Raw genomic sequence first — 23,452 nt, 5'->3', positions numbered from 1 at the left:
GCAAAATATTGTTGGTAATATATAAGGTAACCATATATTAGAACACAAAAACTTTATAGTTAAATGTAGAAAAGTAGAAATACTATATGTATCCTTTTCAAATCATATTGCAATAAAATTATCTTTAATATAAGCCCATGGGTACACAGAACAAAAACTAGTTGGAGACGATATAACTTAATCTTAAAGAATGAGAGGGTTATCGAACAAGTCATAGAAACAATGAATGGTTTAACTATTGTCTAATATGATTTTTTTAAAGGAGAGAAGAAAACCAAAGCACTAACATCAAAAATGAAAAGAATTCATTTACAACTAATGAAGATGAAATCAAAGTTATTATTAGGAGTCATTTTGTCCAATTATATGCCAACAAATTGAACAATTTAAGTGAAATGGATGAATGATTATAAAACTATAAATTACCTAGACTAACAGATGAAGAGCTAGAATATCTAAATTTAAAAAAAAACTATTTTAGAAAAATAAATTGAACAGGCCATAATGAACTTCCAAAGAAAAAAGCATCAGAAACTGAAGAATTTACAAGTGAATTTTACCAAACATTTAAAGATCATTTGATTCTAATATTACTAAGTTATTTAGAACAATTGGTAAAGAAGTCTTGCTAAACTATTTTTATGAAACAAATATGGTACTGATACTTAAACCAGGAAGAGCAAAAAACAATTTCATTAATAAGTAAAGATGCAAAAATCCTAAATAAAATATTAACAAGGTGACTAGAACAATATATTCCAAAGACTAAATATTATCACCAAATAGGATTGATATCAGGTAGGTCTGGATGGTTTGATATAAGAAAAACTATTAACAGCATTGGTTACATCAGCAGAAGAGTAGCAAAAATCATATTATTGTATCAATAGATGTAGAAAAGTCTTCAATAAAATAAAGCACTCACTCCTTTGAAAAACAATTGAATGCATAAGTATAAATGGATTTTTCCTTAAAATAATAAAAAGCATATAATTAAAACCATCAGATATAATAATGATAAGTTAAAAGCCTTCCCTATAAGATCAGGAGGGAAATAATCCCATTATGATCAATATTATTTAATGTTGTATTAGAAATGATAGTAATACCAATAACAGAAGAAAAAGAAATTGAATGAATCAGAATGGATGAAGAGATAAAAAAACTATCTCTTTTCACAGAAAATATGATGATATATATAGAAAATCCTAGAGATTCAACGAAAAAGTTAGTTGAAACAATCAATAATTTTAGCAAAGTACCAGGATATAAAATAAATCCATATAAATCATCAACACTTCTATATATCATCAACAACCAGGGAATCTTAAGAGTTCAAGGAAGAGAAAATGAAATGTGGCCTACATGTCCTATACTGGCAAACTTTTTTTTCATTTCAACCTTAATAAATTTGTTACTCAGCATATCCAGTATTATTCTGGTGGATAGAAGGTTGAACGTGGAGGGAAGAAGAACCGATTTCAAATCCTATCTCTGATTCTAGCTAAAGGATGCTGGGCAAGTCACTCAATTTTTCCAAGTCTTGGTTTCCTTATCTGTAAAACAAGAACAAGTATACCTGAAACAACTATTTTACAGACTGTCATTAGGCTCCAAAAAGATAATTTATGTAAACAAACTTCAACAAGCCATAGAAATATCCAATATAATTATTACCAAAGTGCTATAACAAATCTATTGAAACTGTGTATCTACTCTGTTCTTCCAGGGACCCCTGGAAAAGTCTTTGCAAAGCTCTGTGGTTTCTGAAAGGCAAAGAAATGTGGAACACAAAGTGGCTGCCATTAAAAATAGTGTACAGGTAAGTACTACCGTTTCCTTATATGGAAGACTGAATGTTGTCTGTTATGTATTTCTCTTGGTACAGCCAGATGTGCACTGAATAAAAATTTTATGACAATTTAGTGGAAACATGCAGCTCCCTTTACTACATAAGTGTATTGACCGATACCAAAGACATTTTTAAGGCAGAGAAGACTATCTTAGATTTCCTATTCAAAGCAGTATGTTATTTGCTCTTTATAGATTACAAAGTTCCTATGGTTGTAGTGCCATAATTAGGGTAGAGCCCACCAATCAATCAATCAATAAACTTTTATTAAGCACCCACTAATGCCAGGCACTGTGTTAAATACTGAGAATAGAAAAAAAAAGTGAAAGAGTCCCTGATTTCAAGGAGTTTATCATCTAATGGTGAGGGTGCTTCCTCTCTGAAGTAATTCTAAGATTGCTATCCCTTTGCAAACTGGATTGCTTAGCATGGTTCCACTCCTAGAGCTTCTTTGTTAAGGAATCCCTGCCTAGTTCCTTAATGAAATCCTTTAGGGGCACAGGCTAGTTTTTCCTGGGACAATTATAGCCATCTTCGGATTGTCATATGCTACCATTACATTTAACTCAGGTGAAAGATTTCCTAGTTCATTCATTCATAATCATAGCCATATACACCTCTCTATGAATTGTAGAAAATATTTAAGCCTATATTATGCACAGTTCTGTCCAGGACAAACTATAGCCTGTAGGAAAAAAATGTTAAATTAAGTTATAGCTCTGGATTTCTTTGATTTTCTGCAAAAACAATTGAAAAAATGAGTCAAACATTCAGGCCCCAGTGGGGTACAAGTTTTAAAGGAACAAGTTCTAGTTTGTCTGCCTCCACTAATATAAAAGTAAAGAGTAGATTCACCTGCTATAGAAAGAATATTTAATCATATTTATCGATTGCAAGGCTGGGACATGCATCCTTTATAAATTTGATCATTTTTAGCAGTCTAAAAAGTTACATAAAATTGGTGCTTCTCTGATTTCCATCTAACTACGTACCAGTGCCAGAACCTTCTTATAGCCTATGTCAGGTTTTCAAATGAAGCACATCACAGATTCCCAAGATTCTAAAGAAAGCTTTGATAAGATTGTATAATCTCACCTTTAGTTTTTCAATTATTTACCATAATATTAGAGGTCCTTTTAATTACTATCCATGTTATTTTTCATGTCTGCATACATTTTCTTCATATAGCTTTTTGTTTGGGTCCCATTAGGAAATACTTAGATAATGATGTCTAGAAATTTGTCTGCTCTATTTTAAAATAATTTTAAAATAGAGGTTATGGGTAGCAGGTGATAGGGAACAAAGGAATAGAGATTTCAAAAAGTAGTTTGGAGACAAGTTTAAAATTATTTTAAGTAATTTAATGCCAGTGAACTTTTATATATGCATAAGCTCCAAAGGCCAGGAAAGAGAAGAAAAGTCAGTTGGATAAAAAATATTTTCCAAATCAGAAGAATGTCAGTTAGTGATTGTGGGTGTGCTTTTGTGTGAATGCAGAATCATCTGGTCACAATTCATATGAAGCACAAAAAAAAAAATTTAGAAAAGAGATCCAAGGGGACAGAGTGATTTCTACTATTTGGAAAAGGAGAGAGAGGAGTTGATTAATTAGATAGAAGTACCCAGGGTCCTGATGGAGAAATGGAAATAAAACAACTGAATGCCTTCCCTCTGATAAATTGTAAGCAGATAATTAGAAGGAGGGGAAAGCCATCTGTAAAGGTGGAAACCCTGAGGTATCAAAGCTGTATTTAAGTCCCAGAATACTTTGACTTTATCTAGTTAGCTTTGATAATAAAATCTAGAATTAAATTAGGCAGTAATTAAAAATAGTTGAAGTTTAGTGAGGGAAGGCAAGCACAGTAAAGGAAATTATACTTATATAGTGTGAATATCTCAATTTTCAAACAATTAAGATACAATAAAATGCATTTAATATATTGAAACAAAATTATTAGCTATTTTGCAATCAGTATCTAAATTAATACTTTTGTTTTTAGAAAAACACAAAAAGTCCCTGACTTCAAGAAGCTCATAATTTAATGGAGGAGTCAACAAACAAATATATACAAATATGCTATAAAGAAGATAAGTAGAAAATAATTAAGAGAAAGAAGGTACTAGAATTAGGTTGGGAACAGCTACCTCTATGTAGCAGATGGGATTTCAGGAGGGACTTAAAGGAAGTCAGTGGATAGAGATATGGAGGAACAGCAGTCTAGGCATGGAGGAAGTCTGAGAGGATGCCTAGAGCTGAAAAATGGAATATCTTGTTTGTGGAGCAATAAGGAGTTCATTGATATTGAATGGAAGATTATGTGGCAGGGAGTAAGGCATTAAGAAGACTGGAAAGGTAGGAGGGAGCCAAGTAGATTTTGCATTTGATCCTGGAGGTGATAGGGAGCCACTGGAGTTTATTGAATTTGGGAGTGGCATGGCCAAATCTGAGCTTTAGGAAAATCAATTTGGCATCTGAGTAGTAGATGAACTGGAGTGTGAAGATTTATGGGCCAGGCAGACCCTCTAGTTGGCAATCTAGGCTTGAGGTGGTGAGGACCTGCACCAGAGGGGTGATTGTAACAGAGAAAAGAATAGTTAATGTTGCATAGACTTTGCAAAGGTGAAACTGAGAGATCTTGTCAGCATATTGGATATGGTGGGGTGAGAGAGAGTGAGGAGTTGAAAATGACACCTAAGTTGCATGACCAGGAGAATGATGTTACCTTCTACAGTAAGTATAGTATGGAGAAGGAGGTGGGGGGATGACATAGGAGGAAATATAACGATTTCTGTTTTAGATATGTTGAGTTTAAGATGTCTTCTGGATATCTAGTTTGAGATGTCTGTTGAGATGTGAGATTGGAAGTTAGCAGAGAAACTGGGGCAGGATAGGTAGATTTGAGAATTATCATAGAGATGGCAATTAAATTAAATAACATGGTATTATGTGCTGTATACTTTTTGATTTAGTTTTTCATGGCTGGGCCAACCTAGAAGGTTGGTCCATGTAACCATATAAGTCAGATATCACTTTTCACCTGATGCCAGATACCCACCATTGATCCCTAGAAGAAAATAGTCTATAAAAGATCTGTAAAAATGTTATAAAATCCCAAACTTATACAATAATGACAAGAATCATAGGCTTTATGATAACAAGTTGCCTTTGAAGCTCTAAAAATTATAAACATCTCCTCTAAAATGAAAAGGACAAATGAGAAATTTTATAAAATAGAATTTAAAAGGTTATATATCTTTAAAATTCTAAATCAAAGGAATATCCCATGTAATATGATTGTAGGGAATCTAAATTCAAAAGATACTTACCCTGCCTTGTAGAAATTTATATTCAGAAAAAATGACATATGTGTTAGCAGACATATAGTAAAGTGCAGAATTGTTAATAATTACTTTCTTTTTTCAGTTTCTGAAAGTAAAACAGCTTCCCACAAACAGACATACACCAATTTATTAACTGAAAAGAAGGTAGCTCCAGCCTTAGTCACTTCCTGTTCATAACATCTCCTTAAACAAAGTCATATCCACAATGTTTAATTCTGTGCTTGCTATCAACAAGGCACTTTTATCAGATACTGTGGAAACAAAGCAAAAAGCAAAGTAGTCAGGGGGTTCATGGGGTTGATTATTCTTGAGAGGGGGAGAAGAGTGTAGATGTTAAAGGGGAGAAAGTATTAGCTAAGTAAGAAGATTTCTTTGTGAATCAGAAACAAAAAGATAGTAACTTAGTTTGGAAACTCCTAGGATGAGGTGGGCTCTAATAAATTGAACCTTGAAAAGAAAGCAATCTGGCCAATGTGGGAAGGAAAGTATAACCAGGCTTTGAGTAATAGTTGAGGGACAAGGCTCAGACAGAAAAGTTGCAAAGGTTTGAATCTATTAATTTGGCTTGAAAAGATGGAAAAGGAAAATATCAATTAAGGTGAGATAAGAGCTTATATATGTAGCATTTTAGAAGCATAATATTGTTTGATTCTTGCAACAACTTTGTGAGGAAAATACTATTTTATCCCCATTTTACGGATGAGGAAATTGAAGTTTAGGCTTAATTAGTTGTCCTTTGTCACACAACTTAGAAGTATAAGAGGAAGGATTCTAACTGATGTCTCTTCTGACTCTAGGTTCACATACTTTCCACTTTAGCACACTGCCTCTTAAAACAGTGTATGTAGAATGCTGGACTTGGAGTCAGTAAGACCTGAGTTCCATTCTGACCTCAGATACTAGCTGTGTAACCCTGGACAAGTCACTTAACCCTGTTTGCCTTAGTTTCCTCATTTGTAAAATGAGTTGGAGAAGGAAATGGCAAACTATTCCAGTTTCTTTGCCTAAAAAATTTCAAATGGAGTCACAAAAAGTCAGACATGCCTGAAAAGACATAACAACAACAACAAATTGGAATGGAGGGTTAAACAAGTGAGGACTGTAACTACAAAGTTAGAGAATTGTTATTAGAGAAACTGCAGAACAGGAAATGAATGCGGACTTATAGGTAGAAAAGGTAGCCTTGGAAATAATATTTAGAGGAGAATTAAATCATGAAAATTTACATTCAATGAGACCAGAAAGAGAAATCTTAAGAAATGGAAGTGATTCAGGCTGGGATTATTGTGAGAAGGGATGGCATCATTCTAGGGCATCCTGTATTACAAGGTTCTCCTGGCCAAGTCAATTGTCAAAAATCTCTGATTTTGTTGGTATGGGAACTTGTGAATTCCCCATCCAACCAATCTAAAACTTAATACTTAGTGTCTTTTTAAACCCTTACCTTTCATCTTAGAATTAATACTGTATATTGGTTCCAAGGCATAAGAGCACTAAGGGCTAGGCAATGGGAGTTAAGTGACTTGCCCAGGGTCACACAGATATGAACTGTCTGAGATCAGATTTTAATCTAAGACCTCTCATTTCTAGACCTGGCTGTCAATCCACTGAGCCACATAACTTTCCCTGAATATAATTTTAAAAGACTTTTTCTGAGGCTCAGAGAATAGAAGCAATTTGCCCATCATCACACAGCTAATAAATGTATTAGATGTAAACTATGATCAAGTGTGTCTTAATAGAAGTTACACATAATAACATATATCATAAAAAGTGAACTTCTTGAGGGCAGGATCTATTTCCCTATCAGTTAGCCTTTATTAAGTACCTTCTATGTGCCAGGCACTATGCTAAGCTCTGGGGATACAAAGAAAGGAAAAGACAGACTTTGCTCTCAGAGCTTATGGTCCAATGGAGGAGACATCACAGAAACAAATATATACAAACAAGCTATAAACAGAATATATTTGGGAAAAATCAACACAGTGAAGATGATAACATTAGGGAAGATGAGAAAAGGGTTCTTTTTGAAGATGAGACTTTTTTTTGTTTGAACCCCCAGCACCCAGTATATTGCCTTGTACATAGTACATGTTAATAAATATTTCAATTGAATGGAACCAAATTGCCTGAAAGGTACTTAAAATGTTATTTCTTGAAATCACTCCACTACAATACTAGACTAAATTCTTTTTAAGATGACAGAACAAGATGCCAAGTATTTAGAAGATTTGCAAGATGAATTTGACTACAGATATAAAACAATACAAACCATAGGTAAGTTTATTTTTTAAATAATTCTATAAAATAACATAGTAAGTAATCCCAGAGTTTCTTATATATCACCAGTATTACAGGTCTACAACATACCATCCTATTTACTTTTTTTAGTATGTTAGAATTAGAGGCAGAAGAAAAATACTTGGAAGTAGCCAAGAGGCCAAAGAAACATTTGTGATGGTGAAATAATGCTTATAGAATCTATAGTCTTGTCATTGTGACTACTTCTACCAGTGAAAAATACAATCCTCTTATACTTTAGTAAGCAGTCTTTGTAAGTTGGTTGTAGCCCCAAGAAAAAAATCATAACTATTTGGCAAATGTGAGAATAAAACTCAGATTTTAGCTGGATCAGTTCTCTGATTCTATATATATATAACATTTCTGGTTTGGGTTTGAACCTATGTATAACGCCTTTTCCACTTAGTAGGAATTGGAGAGCTTGTGATTAGTTGACATAGCTATTAGGAACCTAAGTCACTTCATGCTCATGAAGAGGAATCATATTAGGACGTTAGTGGAAACCCAAGTTCATAAAACTTTGGTAGAGTCAAGATTGACTCCTCTCTTTCAACAATAACACTGTCCCTTCAACTAAATTCAACCACTTGAGGGAGCTTGTGAGCAAATTTAGGCATTGGTAGCATCCTTGGGTTGCTATGGTAACCCTGCAAGTGTCAACTGCATGTACTTTAGTTGAAGCCCTCTGTCCCTCATCTCCTGTAAAGGTAAGCTTTTTGAAATGTTCACAGCCTACAAGAGAGGACAAAACACTTGAGGGTTTTAATATGTGTTGATAAATATCATTTGATAGTATTGATTTTTTATGATTGATATAATAAAATACACTAAGTAAAAACTTAATTTAACCTTTTTAAGCCAAGGCATTTCAGGAATTTTAGTGCACTCAATCATGTCAAATCAATAATTACTTATGAATCACTATGTGTCCTATACTTCAAGAGGTAATGTGATGGTTATAAAGTGAATGACACTTCATTGCTGGAAGAGTAGAGATGCTGGCTTGTGGAACTTTCTAGATGATAAAATGCTAGACATGCTAGATTTTCTTTCAGTTATAGGGAAAAAACATTCTGGATCCATAAATTGTTGGACATTAAAATAGGTTACTGGAGGATTACTGGAGTTTATCATTTTTAAGAATAGAAAAACTGCATCTCTATGTACATTTGAATTCCCAGAAAGAAAGGAAATAGATGAATCCTGGATTTTTTACCTTCTAGGGTTGTTGTGAGGCTCAAGTGAGATATTTTGTTGAAGAATTAGGAAGTTTGTAAGGGAAAACTTATTAACAGTTGCCAGAAGTGGAATGGGGCTGCCTCAGGAGGGATTTCCTCTAATTCTTCTTTTCATCATTCTCTCCTTCCCTGCCTCTTACCTATTTCCATCCTCTCTTTCCTATATAATTCTTTCCTTTTTCCTTCTTTCCTTCCTTCCTTCCTTCCTTTGTTCCTTCCTTCCCTCCTTCTTTCCTTCCCTCCCTCCTTCCTTCCTTCCTTTTCTTTCCTCCCTCTATTCAGATCCTAATGTATTCTTTCCTCTTCCATTTCACATCCCCCTTTTTCCATCTGTTTCTTCTTTCCTTTCTTCTTCTCACCTTCCTCAAATATTAAGTGGACAGTAAGTAGGTACAAAATATATCTCTTCATGTATACCGCTTTTTTTTATCTTCCCCTTCTGGTTTCTTTCTACATATTCTTATCTCTCTAGAAAAGAACACTTCAGGCCATAAGCCTACACGGCTTCTGACTTTTGCTCTTGGACCACAGCTTTTATTGGGTTCCACAAGCAAGTATGACAAATTTAGACAAACTTTAATATTCCATAGAGAAACTTCACCATGGGGAGGATTCTGTTTCTTTGTTGTTGTTGTTGTTGTTGTTTCCTATTGCAGACCAAGGTGATAAAAACAGTGTTCTTGTGAAGCAGGAAGTTATGACATTGCAAGACATGCTCAATACATTAGACTTCAAAAGAAAGGTGGGTAAAGAAGATTTTGCAGAAACTGTGTTGTTGTTTACTTCCTAAGCTTCAACCCCACTTTAAAAAATGGGTGACCTAGAGTCCATGTTCCAGACAAACCTGCTTATTTGTGGATAAGGTGTTCACTGCTTGCCATTGTTTTTATAAGTTTCGGTTAATTTTCAAGGTTAGTAACTTCGAAGTTCATTTAACTAATGGACTAGATGTCCTGTAGCTCTGTATATTTTCAAGATTTTTAACAACTTCTAATATATGTAACTAAGACTTCAGTTCTTATCTGTTTTAGTTGCTATATTTTATTTTACAATAAATATCTCATGGGGAAATAAAATGAATATTTGATGTTGCTTAAATTTACTTACAGTGTTTCATTACCAATGAAAGTACTATTATTGAATAATTCCTTTCATACCATTCAGTGATTGCTGGTTGAAATAATTTGACTTACCCTCAAGGTCCAGGAACAAGGATTGAAGCTTTCTTTGGGGAACAATAAATGGTCAATGAATAAACATTTATTGACTATGTGCCTACTATGTGCCAGATACTGTGCTAGGTGTTGGGAATATAAATGCAAAAATGAGACTACCTCTGTCCTCAAGTTGCTTAAAATGTGGCATTTCCAAGGTGATAAAAAACAGCATTCTCATGAATAAATATATTTGAAGAATAATTACTAACATTTCTGTGACACTTTTAAGCTTTACACTTCAAATGGATTATTTCATCTGATCCTCACAATAACCCTGTGGAGTAGTTATATTATTGTGGCCATTTTACAGAGGGGATAGACTTGACAGACGTAGGGCGTTTTAGTAACTTACCAAAGATCACATAGCTAGTAAGTGTCTGAAGTGGGATGTAATCCTGACTTTTTGAGCCTTAATCTAGTATTCTGTCTATCTACCATGTCCCAAAACTACTTTGGCATACCACTGGCATCGGATATCTAACCTCAGGCAGTCAAAGGCAGAAAGGTCCCAATCAGCTGGGAATAGACAGAACAAATTATGGCATATGAATGTGACAGAACATTCTTCTACTATAATAGAGTAAATATAAAGGCCAAAGAAGCAGAAAATATATAAATTGATACAGAGTTAAGAAGTAGAAAGAAGTAGAATGAAAGAGGGGAAAGGGGTTATTTTTAGGATTGGACTTGATTATTTAAGAGTGGTCACCAGGAATTTAATTAATTCCAAAGAGATTTATTTTACAATTTATTTACAAAATATAGAGAAGAAGGAAGAAGGAAATCAGAGTGAGGATAGAGTAAGATATCTAGCCTAAGCACTAAGTAATTTACCCACCCACCACTCCAAGCAGGCATAGTTAGTTTCAGCTGGCCTTGGCAAAGCCAAGGAACTGGGGAAGTTTCTGAAGAGGATAGTTCTTTCCTGAGGCTGGTCTCTTCAGAAAATAAAACAAAACAGCACTTAAGAGTCAGCTTTTCACTCACCATGTGTCAGTCGAGTCAGCAGATTCTTTATCAGGCTCCACTCCAAGTCTAACTCCCAGTAGAACTCTATCTCACAGGAGGTTCCACTCCAAGTGAGAGTTCCTAGTCAAACTGCACTCAGGCAGTTATCACTCCTTTTTAAAGGCATTTTCTTTTGCATCGCTTCCCCTAATTTTTACGACTACCTATCATAGTTGACACTTTTGCATTTAGGACTGCCCAGAGGCAGTCAGTTGATTTGGATTCATCACCCATTATTTCACACGTGGGTCACAGACCTCCCACTTAATGTGTAAAATGGGGTGTTTACACCTTTGGTAATTAAATTTAAAAATGGGCAGATCTCTCCACTACTGTAAGTAAGGTATTTACACTTTTGGTGATTAAATCTAAAAAATAGGCAGGAGTTACAATTTAATCTTCACAATCTGTGGAGAGTTAATTAATTTCATTGTTATAATCAGGGGAGAGTTAAATTTAATCTTCACAATCCCCCCTGATGATCATTGGGAGACTAGTCTCCCCATTGATTATTTAACATAATTATTTTGTATCCTTAAAAATTTTCTAACTATAGGTATATACAATATTGTACCTTCTAAGAGGAAACTACAATAGTTAGAGATAAGAGGGAAATAGAAAAGGGAGAGAGAAAAAGCAAAATCAATGTTTGCTAGGCACATTGACAAAAACCCAATTAGGGACAGTCCCTTTTGGCCTAAAAGTTTACAGTTACAATAAATGTTCAAACCCCTTCAGTTCAATCAATTGCACCCAAAAGTTCATTCTGGATCTTCTTGATTCATTGTAGTTTTCTGCAGGCACCTTTCTCCAAACTATTCATTTCTCTGGATGCAAGGAGTTAGCAATCTTCTTTTCCTGAAATTTTTCTCAAACAAAATTTTAAACCCTGGATTTTTAAAAATAAAAATACAATACAATCCTCCCTAAAGAGAGTGTTCACCAACACCCGGATCAACTCAAAAGTGATGGAGTTATGGGATGCATGAAAAGAAAAATAAATAGAATAAAAATTAAACTTTGGAAAAAATAAAAAAATTAAATCAGAATCAAAATATCAAAAACTATGTATATAAAATTTCTGAGTAAAACAAGAATAAATTCATAACAGGTCCTTGTATTAGAGTACAATTAAAGTAAATTTCTGTCCCACAAATCTGTAAGAAAAAATGCAGTAATATTTCATTTACTCATTTGAATTCAGGACTATAGGAAGTTGCCATACTATAAGAATGAAAAAAGAATGAGATTTTTGTGTAAAAGGGAAGTGTAATTCCCTGGTCTGATCTTTTTCATCATTTCTCAGGGCTAGGGGGGCCATAACAGCCAATTGTTAGGTACTTTGATAGAAAATATTTTACAAGGAATGTAGTTAAAGGAGTCCTGTGTCTTAACATATGTCAAGTGCCGCAACCTCAAGTCTCACACTAGGTTCAAGTCCTTTCATATTGGTGTAGAAGTTCATCAATCCCACCTGAATTGGTTTCTTTCTTTTTGACCTGTGGGCTCTTTTATGGCACTATTCAGGTTAGATCCATGTGTCTATGGCACTGTAGAGATAAAGTATGTGCTCCTTTTTTATCCCATTTCCTAGAATCAGACACAAACATTAATCATAGTCCCATAAAGTTTTTCAATAAATGGAAGGTTTTCATAGTCTAAAGCTTTGGGGGTATCATTTTATGCTAGGCAAATGGACATCTAGCTTATTCTATTCCAAAAACCAAAAATAGTTAAAAGAAAATCTTCTCAATGTTCTTGACATGTGCTTCAAAAAAAAATGAAAGAAAAAATCAAATACTGTATAGAACATGTAGGAAGAAAAACAAAAATGTTAAAAATGTGTATGTTTCACAATCACTGAGGTACTATATTCAAAAATCATTTCTTCTTTGCTACTATTTGTCCAATTGGTTTTACATGTCTGCCTGCATTTCAGCTTTAATTTTTCATATGGTACCATTTCTTGGCAATATTTAGGAATAGAAAAATAAAATTACCTAAGAACATAAGGAAGAGGAGTCATTCTGAAACCTTTAAGATTCCTATTTGTGCAAAAGGCAGAAAACTTTCATGTAGAGCAGCATCCATTTTAAAAATTTATTTATTATATAAATATTTTTATTTGTTAAATTGCTTATAATTCTGGTTTTAGTCAGTAGATGGTGCTTCTGGCTAGGGGTTAAAGTCAGGTTATGTCAATTAAAGGTAAGCAGTGTGGTCCCTTTAAGGATGTCAAACCTTGACTGGATTAATTCCTTGGTTGGAGGGTGGGGGAGGATTAACTCCTTTTGTTGTAGGCTAAATATAGGAGTGGCAACAGAAAGCAACTGACTTCCCCCATAGGGTGAAAACACCAGAACCATGTACTTCTATTACTTGCTTCTAGGGAGCAGCTTCCAGGCTGCTTTCTTGAGTTGGCCACATGTCAAAAGGGTTTTTATAAATTATTTTTTACCTTATTTGGGCTGTGAAAGCCTTTTATGGTAAAGAGGACCAGTTTTTTGTTGTTGTTGTCGTGACTTTAACACTACTCTTCCTAACTGATTTCTCCAGGTTTTACTTCTCACTTAAGTTTAACTCTAAAGACAGTGGAGTTTGGAAAAATAAAGTAGATTTTCTGTTGGGACAGTTGGAGAACTATTTTACCCAGATTTTTGCCCTCACAGCTAATTAAGAAACAGCCCAGGTGAGGCCCCAGGGTCCAGCCACTAAGATTAAAGGCAGATGTGCTATATTAAGGGGGAAAAAGAGAAAGAGAAAAAAAAATTGAACTTACCTCTGGCAGCTGTGAAATGTAGACTCAAACAAGCTATTAAAAGCTGATTTAGGGATAGTTACAAAAGTAATGGAAAAGTAAAAAAAAAAGTAGAAAGATGGAGGGTATTTCATCACAACTGAACAGAAAACAAATAAAGCCAATAAAGGTTTCTTAGGTCCCTACTATGTTTGAGCATTATAAAAGAAAAACAAAGTCATAGTAATTATCTTCATGGAGCTAACAATCTAAAGGGGGAAGAAAATGTACAGATAGATACAGAGTAAATGGAAATTAGTCTCAGAGAGAAAGAGAAAGCACTAAGATTAGAAGAATCAGAATGGCTTCTTGCAGAAGGTGGAATATTACCTGAGATTTGAAGGAAGCCAAGAAAGCCAGAGGGCAGAGGTGAAAAGGGAGAATATTGCAGTTATGCCAGTGAAAATGAATGGATTTGTAAGAGGAAGAAAAGTGAGTCCAGAGTCACTAGAACACAGAGTAAATAGTGGGGAAGTAAGAAGATAAGAATGGGAAGTAGGAAAGGGACAGAGATCAATGGGTTTGAAAAGGAAAACATATGGTTTTATATTTGATCCTGGAGGTAATAAGGAGCCACTGCAGTTTGCTGAATAGGACAATCACATGGTAAGAATTTCAATTTAAGAAGGTTTTGAAAGTTGAGTGGAGGATAGATTGGCATGGGGAGAGATGTGAGGCAAGGTAGTTTTACCCACAAGATGGACCTGAGATGTCCAGTTTGAGACATCTAATAGGAAAGAGGTTAGGACTGGAACATAGAGCTTAGAATCATTTGCATAGAGATGATCATTGAATACATGGAAGCTGATGAGAATACAAAGTTATATAGTATAGAGGGAGAAGAGAAGAGGACTGAGTACAGAGCCTTAAGGTGCCCCCAGGACTAAAAACCAGTAAAGGAAACAGAGACAGAATAGTCAGACAAGTAAGAGAACAGATATTAGTGTGACAAACACCTAGAGAGAAAAACATATCAGAGTGCAAAGAGGTCAAGAAAGATGAGGACTGAGTCAAGATCATTAGATTTCACAATTAAGAGATCCTTGCTAACTTTGGATAAAGTTGTTTCCATTGAATGATGAGATCAGAAGCCAGACTGAGGAATACTGAATATGAGAGAAAGGGCATATAGGAAGCTAAGTGATTTGAGAGCCAGGTCTAGAAAATGGGAGGGAGGTACTAGGTTCAAATTTGGCCTCAGATACTTCCTAGCTATGTGGCCCTGGGCAAGTCACTTAACCCCAATTGCCTAGCCTTTACCACACTTCTGCCTTGGAACCAATACACAATATTGATTCTAAGACAGAAGGTAAGGGTTTTTTAAAAAGAGTATAAGAAGAAAGGATTTGGAGGTGCTTATTGTAGATGGCCATTGCAAGTTTAGTCACAGAATGGGAGAGAGATGATAGATGTCAAGAATGACAGATCAAATTAGAGTTTTTTTAATTTGAGTGTTAGACATGGGTGGGTTTGTAGGCAGCAGAGAAGCAGCCAATAGATAAAGGACAGACTAAAGATTAATGAGAGAGTGGAGATGATAAAGAGAGGAAAAATAGATGGAATGGGATTATTTGTATATGTAAGAGTTTGCCTTGGGAAAGAGAAGTGTCCCTCTTCATGCTTCATGTAAGAGAGGGGTAAAGGAGGAGATAGTAGTAGAAGGCATCTGAGTGATATGGGATGAGGAGAGGAGAAAAGCTCTTCATGAATGGTTTCATTTGTTTCAGTGAAATATAAAATGAGGTTATCAGCTGAGAGGGGAGTAGGAGGTGAGACATGGGAGGGTTGAAAAAGTTTGAAAAATCTGTTGTGGTGAGTAAGGCAGTGATTCAAATAGGGAAGAACAAGAAGATTACTTTGTTGTAGTGAGGGCCCTTTTGAGGTTATGTAACATACATTTATAGTGGAGTTAGCACAATTTTGTGATATTTTTCAGCTTTATTTAATAAAATGAATTGGAACAAAGGTAGAGGATGGTGGGAATAGTCCAAATTTAAGATTTGACAGGGCGGGATTGACTTTAGGATGAAGGAATTCCAGATTTGAGAAAAGAGAAGAGCATGGAGACAAACTGGTTTATTAAGGGGTTAAAATGAGGCAGGGAAAAAGTTGTAGCTAGTATAGATCTGATGGCATAGAAAAGAACAAAAGAGTCAAGGAATTCATGGTCATGATGTGGACACAGGGTTAGGGTTTGCAAGGTAGAGAGAAGGATAGAATGACAACAGAGTATGATCAGATAGAGAAATTCCAGTATTCATGAAAACAGAATAATTATGAGTATTGAGAAGATAGTGTCTGGCACATAGTAGGAACTTAATATTTATTGACTGATTTGGCTGTAGTTCTATAGTTGAGGTAGAGTGGAGAAGTAAGTAATGGCAAATGCTGTCAAGGAAGTAAAACTTTAGGATGTTTAAGGAGTCTCAATATGTATACTGAAGTTGTCTAGTATGAAGGCAGGATTTCGGGAGAAGACAGATGGTAAGTCAGTCATTGAAGTGACTGAGAAAGGATGGTGAGTATCCAAGAGGTTGGTAGAAAATACTCTCTGAAATCTTAGGAAGATAAATATGGATTGAAGGTACCTCAAAGAACAATTTATTGAGTATTAGTGGTACAGGGCATGCCTACAAGTGGCAAATGGATGTCAAGGAATATTCCAACTTGCCCACCATAATTGATGAATTGGGGGTATGATGTCTGGGGACATAATTTCATCAGGAGAGATCCAGGAGTGTAATAAGGTAGAAAGAATGAGAAAGAGAAGAGGATTAAGATGTCAGCAAGTTTGTTACTTGTGGAATAGAAATTCCATAGAGCACAATGGAAAGTGTGAATAGCTTTAGAATGAAACATGAGGACAGGGGTGAGGTGGAGGGAACAGAACCAAGAGCCAACCCAAATGACCACAGTGGTATAAATGAGAGAGTTGGGGTAAGGGAGATGATGAATACTCTTTAGTAATAATAACCAAACTTGATCACAGAAAGTAGCTAAGAAAATATACCTCCACCTCTCCTTCCTTTCACCTTTAAAAAGGCTGAAGATTTGGAGTATAGGATGTTGTATACACTGCCAGAAATGATCAAACTAAACTACTTCTCTCCCTTGCTTTTTAAATCTTTGTTAAAAATGGATCACTGGGGAGAGAAGGGGGGTGGGCAAGACATATTTGGAATCAAAGAATTACGAATTTAGAGTGGGAAGGAACCTTAAACACTATTGAATTTAGCCATCTTCATCCTATAGATGAAGAAATTAAGGACCAGAAAAGTGAGGGGATTTGTCCAGCAATGCAAAGCTAGGAATGTCTGAATCAAGATTTAAATTCAGGTCTTTTTGACTCTCATGCCACCAGATTATGCCCCTCAGAGAACCTGAACTTCTCACCTTTGTTTTCTTCCTTCTTGAAAAGGTGATATTAAAAAGATATTAATAAAAGAAGATTTTTTAAAACATTACCAATACCAACAAAAATTCTTTTCTTTCACTTAAGTATGAAATATCAACAAATACACCTCAATTTTTTTCATTCAGGAATTTATGAGTGAAAAATTTCAATCACAAATTACTTTATCCCTGAGCTAATTAATTATAAGCTGTTATCCAAATATTATATTTTTTAAAATGAAGACAAACTCAAGATCAAATAATATATTTCTCAGCACAATATGTTTTATCAGAGGAGAGGAAGGTGGTTCTAGAACTATGATTTCCTCTGGTTGAATAATTCACATTGTTTAAATTCCTTTTCTCCACTAGAGATAGACCAGCTAATTGGTAACTTAGTCTTAGAAAGATCTCCAAAGTACTGAGACTCAACTAGTAACTTAGTTGTCCAAGGTCATGTAGTTTGTACATGTCAAAGGCAGGAATCAAATCCACATCCTCCCAACTCCAATTGGGACCTCTATCCCATTTGCTACTTCTATTATTCATGCATAACCAATTTATTATATAAATTTAAAATCTATCATCTGATTCCATTTTGAAATGTCTGTTGTAGAATCCCAGAAATTCAAAAAGAGAAAAAAAATTTCAAGATCCTGATTACATATATAATAAGCCAGTCTTTTTACAGATGAGGAACCTCAAAGAGGTAGAAGTAATATTTGTCCCAATGTCACAGCTTTTTAGAGGCACAACCAGGATAGGAACCCAGGTGCCCAAACTCATGATCTAGTACTTTTGACATTATATGACCTTAGTCAAAGTTTCTGGAAAAGTTCACTTGTAAAGATTGTATTTTCAATTTATATATGTGTGTGTGTGTTAATTTAAAATTGTTATAATATAATTTAATAGTAAATGTATGATTAACATGATTACTAAAAGAATTAAATTAATAGCAATTGGATTAATTAAATAAATTACTTTATTTGACATGATTAATTAAATTAAATAAAAATATTGTTTTCACATCACAACTTTCCCATGGAGGTTGCAATATGTTGTGGGTCAGCATAAGAAATTAAATGGGAACTTTGGGAGAGTTTTGTGGAAGCCACAGATGACACATGAAGACCAGCAGATGACACAGAAAACATTTAGAAACTTAGAAATGAATAAAATATATGTATAACATTGCAGAATAACAACAATCTTTTAATACCATAAATGTACACAATTTCTTTTGTAAAGTAAGTATAAGTAAAAAGTTAAAGTTTGTTAAAAGTATGTGAAAGCCAAAAAATTTACATAGATTTTCCAGATTGTTGGGTGCCATGCCCCCAAACCATGAAATATGGAAAGAATACCTATAATTAATATAAATAATTAAAATAATAAATAGAATTTATGTTGTATTTCTAATTTACTAATATAATATTCAGACACAAAGATATCTCAAAACTATCTTTAAAATAATATTTGCTTTATTTCTAATAGTGAGTAAGCCAACAAACAGACTATTTTTTGTTTTATCTCTTTATACTGTGTCTTTTACATAGTAGGTACTTAATAAATGTTTATTGGATTAGATTGGATTATATGTATCTAAGATTAGATTGGATTATATGTATGTATATACATAGATACATATGTATATAGGTATCTAGGATTTCATAAGATTTCCTATCATTTTAGCATGATGATAGGATATTGTCAGATGATGAGATTATCATAATTGTACATTCTCCCTAACCCCAACCTACCCCCCATTCCCCACTCCCCCCAAGATAACATACAACTATAATCATAATGCAAATTTGGTAGGAGTAGAATGCAGTATTTAGTAGGTAGGAGGCTAACAGCAACCTTCCTGGACATTGACTTCTCTAGTCCAAAGTACACTAGACAAACTCTCACTTTGGATGACCAGTGACTCTGATTTCCTCTCTTGACCAGTTGCTCTTTCTTTCAGGAAGTCCTTAGCAAAATTACACAAATAATAAGTGAAATTGACACCTTAATGAACACCATGCTGCTGGAAGAGTTGCTTGATTGGAAGAGGCGTCAGCAAATTGCCTGCATTGGCGGTCCCTTGCATAGTGGCCTTGATCAGCTTCAAAACTGGTAAACCTCCCCAGTCTTTAGTTTCCAGAGAAAACCACAGGAAGTCAAAAGCTTCAGAATGGCCCAGCCCTTGAGAAACTGCAGGCTTAGCCCAGATCTGTGAATTCATTCAGCCTGTTGATGGTCTATTAGTAGCTAAGGAGTTTTATAATTAAAAACATAAAATCTGAGTTTTCGAAGTACTTGTAAACCTTTGAACACTATACCATTCTAAACTCGTTCACAAGGATTCTTTCAGATAAATTAAAGAATCACATATTGTTGATTATATTAAGGACTGATTAAATTGGGCACATGAAATATCAACAGTGAATGTTTCAAAATAGCCTTGAAAACCAGTAATAATCTTTTCTTCAACACATTTTCTACCACCAGAATCTTTGTACACTGAAAACTTTTGTGAGGAACAGATTTATTCATCTGATGTGGTGTATCTGGGATGTTTTTGAAATCTCTGTGACTCTTTTGGATACTTATTTTGTTTTTGCATCAGAAAAAAACACCCAGAGGTTAGAGAGGCAAAATAATCTAGAGAAGGACAATCAATATGTTTTAAAATAAGCCCAATTTCACCAGTTATGCCCCCAAACATCTGGTCCCTCTCATGCTTTTACTCTTGTCAGATGACTTCTCTACCTCCTTTACTAGTCTTATGTCTCTCTGACATTCATTATACTCTTTCTTTTGTGCAGTTCTTCATTTATAATATTGGATGTCCCAAAAGTCTTAGTGTGGTTTTAGGCTTTGTTTAGAACTTGTACTAAGCTTCATTCAAAGTCTTCGGGGACACTGTAAGTTGCATCACACTCATATCCACCAGGTATCTCTTCATTGTCTCTCTTTCCCCATAATTAAGGAATATTAATGGAATATTAATCTTTTTCTTTTAACTACCTCCTGACTTCCCTGGTTTCCTTTAAGTCCAAACTACAATTTTTACAGAGAGCTTTTCTCAACCCCTCTGAATCCTTCCTTGTGTTCATTATTTCATATTTATCTAGTATGTAGTTGTTTGTCTATCCTCTACCTCATCATACTGGAAGTTCTTTGACAGTAGAGACTATCTTGTGCCTTTTTTGGGGGAGCCTTATAGTGCCTGGCATACAGTTGTGAATTCTAAAAACTACTCAGACTGTACTTTAGAAGATTTGATTTAGCTATTTCCTTATTGTAACAATGGAGATACTTGGTCTAACAGAATCAGGAATGTATTGTGAACTTGGAAACTACTCCACCCTAATTAGACATAATTTAGGGGAATATAAAGTTGTAAACTCCTGATTGAACAATGAAGGTACTTAACTCTTACCTTATAGTGAAGCTAAAACTTAAGCTAAGTCTATTTTTAGATCTAATACAAAAAGGTGTTAAGTACCTATGAAGGTTAAATTAATCACAAAAAGGTCAAATAACTCAAAAAAGGTAAGCTTAACAAATAAGTGTGAAGTACTCAAAAGATATAATCTAGAGAAGAGATATAAACCAGAGAAGGTGAGAACTAAAGAGTGGTGAGAACTAAAGAATGGGCAGTCCTGGAGAAAGTGTCTACTGTGATTGGTAGATGTGAAAATTTAGAGGAGGAGACATAAGAGTGAAAGGTCTGTAAAAGAAGATGAAAAGTTCAGAATTAAAATTCAGTTCAGGAGATTGATTTCAGTGGAGAACTGGAACTCAGCCTGGAGGATTCCCCTCAGACAGCTTTCTTGGAGACAGTCTCATGGTGAGTGATAAGACTGATTCCCTTTCCCTTGAGCTCAGGAAGGCCACTTTGGCCAAGACCTTTAACTACTGCCTGGCTCAGTCTGAGCCAGAGTAGTTTAAATTAATTCTTTCTCTCTCTCTCTTTCCTTTCCTTAATTCTATCTCTCTATATTAATTAAAATCACCATAATTCCCAGCTGACTTGGGTACTTTATTATTTGGGAATTTTCCCTGGCGACCAATTATTTAGATTTCAAGTCACAAAGATAAAATTATCCTTACACAGTAGGTACTTAATAAATGTTGATTGATTGATTGAAGTTAAAATACATAGTCTTAGAGAGCTGAGCTTATTGTTTTTACCAAGATATTCAATAGAGCTACTAATAGCTGATATACAACATAAAATACTATGCACTCATGTGCATGCATGTACACACACCCACTTGTACATATACAAACACCCTGTTGCTCTTTGCATTAAAAAGCATGAATGATAGGGGTTTTTTTCCCTAGAAGTCTGAAGTGAAAATATCCAACTGAAAGAATTGTCAAAAGATGTAATAAAGAAGAAATGAAAAACTCAGTCCAACCCCCAAATTGCTTTCAGACAGCACAATCCAATAAGATAGAAAGTATGAGGGCCAACTCAGGCAACATAGAATATAAGAGCTCTGACCTGCCTGCCCTGCTTGACAGAGAGAAAGAATTGGGTTCATTTGAAAACATATTGATTTTCCTTCTACAGATTATTTTGCTTCTCTAACCTCTGGGTGCTTCTCCTGATGCAAAAACAAAGTAAATATCCAAAAGAGCCATAGAGGTCCTGACATATGCTGGTGCTTGTCAAAAATCTATGCCCAATGTTAAGTGAATCAGACTTCTGACTTCTCAGAGCTCTATGGGAAATGCAGCATTGTTTAGACGGAGAAGTCCCAAGAGTCAGGCCTGCTTCCCCAGCTTGACAAGCCCCTTCTCCCTGGTTTTCCCCATTCACATTGTTCTAGGAAACTTTTCTGGAATAAGAGGTCACTTTGGGGTACCATTTCTACAGTCATTTCATCTCCTTTCTATTCTTCCTGCCAACCCTCCAACTTTGGGGCTTATATGGTTATTTTTTAGCCTCATCAAGATCATATATACAGGCTAAAACCAAAACAAATTTGAAGAGAAAACATTTCTAAATTTATCTTGTTCCTCATGAATCCTAATGAAAGTCATGCTAAGGACATCTAAAGTTGTATTATTCTCCTAAAGGAGTTTCAGAGGCAACTATTATTTGCTAAATGTATCAGAAATGACAAATGTAAGACTTTTTATTTTATTTTACTAGCAATAGACACATGCAATATATCCCACAAAACCAGTAATATATACATATATTATACTCTTTGGGTCATGATTTATATGATAAAAAAGAATATAAACTCACTATGGATTTTTCTGGTCACAAATTGAATATGAAATACTACAAGGGTATATCTGAAGGAGTATACAAACATTTAATTAAGCTAGAACAAAAGGGAACTGGATCTATTAGAATTAGCTTCAAATACTGACTTTGTAAATATGTCTTGTCTTAGAAATGTAAGCCATAAAGTAGAGAACACTTGTCACATGAATGTGTGTATATATACATGTGTCTGTATTTATAGATAGATATATACATACATACATGTAATTGCATTTATAGAGCACTTTATGGGCTGAAAAGAATTTTATATATGTTAACTAATTTGTTCTTCACAACAACACTGTGAGGAGGTGCTATTATGCCTACTTAACAAATGAGGAAATCAAGACAACAGAGATTAAATAATGTGCCCAGGGTCATACAGCTAATAAGTGTCTGGGACAAGATTTCAACTGAGGTCTTCCTGACTCCAAAGTTGGAGCTAAGTCCTTCTGTACCACTAAGCTATGTGTCAATTTATACATATATGTATATGTATGTAGATGTGTATGTAGTATATGTGTATGTAGGTGTAGATGTGTATAAACACATATGTATATATACATGTATAATATAATAAGGTAGATTTATACAAGAATTAATGAAAAGTAAGCACTTGCAGGGGATTGAATGGTCAGTTGTTAAATGAAAAACAATCTATTTCTATCTTCCTTTCCTTTTCAATAGTTTTACCCTGTTGGCAGAAAGTCTTTTCCAAGTCAGAAGGCAGCTGGAAAAGCTAGATGAACAATCCACCAAAGTGTCATATGAAGGTGATCCTATTCCATTACAAAGGTCTCATTTGCAAGAACGAGTCAACTTCTTGATTTACAACCTTTTCCGAAAGTACGCAAAGTATTACCTATTTTAAATGCCAATCGTGTTTCAAATCATGTGAAATTGAAAGTATGCTCTGCCTGTGGTTTATTGGTCAGGGTTTCAAGAATGGGACTGGAAAGGTAGGGAAACAAGGGGCTTATCAAGTGGCAGAATATACGAGTGACCTGTCATGGTCAGTTAGGTAGA

General features: G+C 34.7%; 1 protein-coding gene across 1 annotated transcript in view; it reads left to right on the top strand.

The window, feature by feature from the left end:
• STAT4 (signal transducer and activator of transcription 4) overlaps positions 1–23,452 on the top strand; it is a 127,369-nt gene that overhangs the window by 65,087 nt on the left and 38,830 nt on the right. Inside the window, exons 4-8 of the mRNA XM_003341288.3 lie at positions 1,730–1,822; positions 7,393–7,471; positions 9,390–9,475; positions 19,121–19,272; positions 23,114–23,272. Coding sequence (XP_003341336.1) covers positions 1,730–1,822; positions 7,393–7,471; positions 9,390–9,475; positions 19,121–19,272; positions 23,114–23,272 — 569 coding nt within the window. The remainder of the gene's footprint in view (positions 1–1,729; positions 1,823–7,392; positions 7,472–9,389; positions 9,476–19,120; positions 19,273–23,113; positions 23,273–23,452) is intronic.

The sequence above is a fragment of the Monodelphis domestica genome, chromosome 4 (genome assembly GCF_027887165.1).
Source record: "Monodelphis domestica isolate mMonDom1 chromosome 4, mMonDom1.pri, whole genome shotgun sequence".
NCBI lineage: Eukaryota > Metazoa > Chordata > Mammalia > Didelphimorphia > Didelphidae > Monodelphis > Monodelphis domestica.
This window is presented reverse-complemented; position numbering and strand designations above follow the sequence as displayed.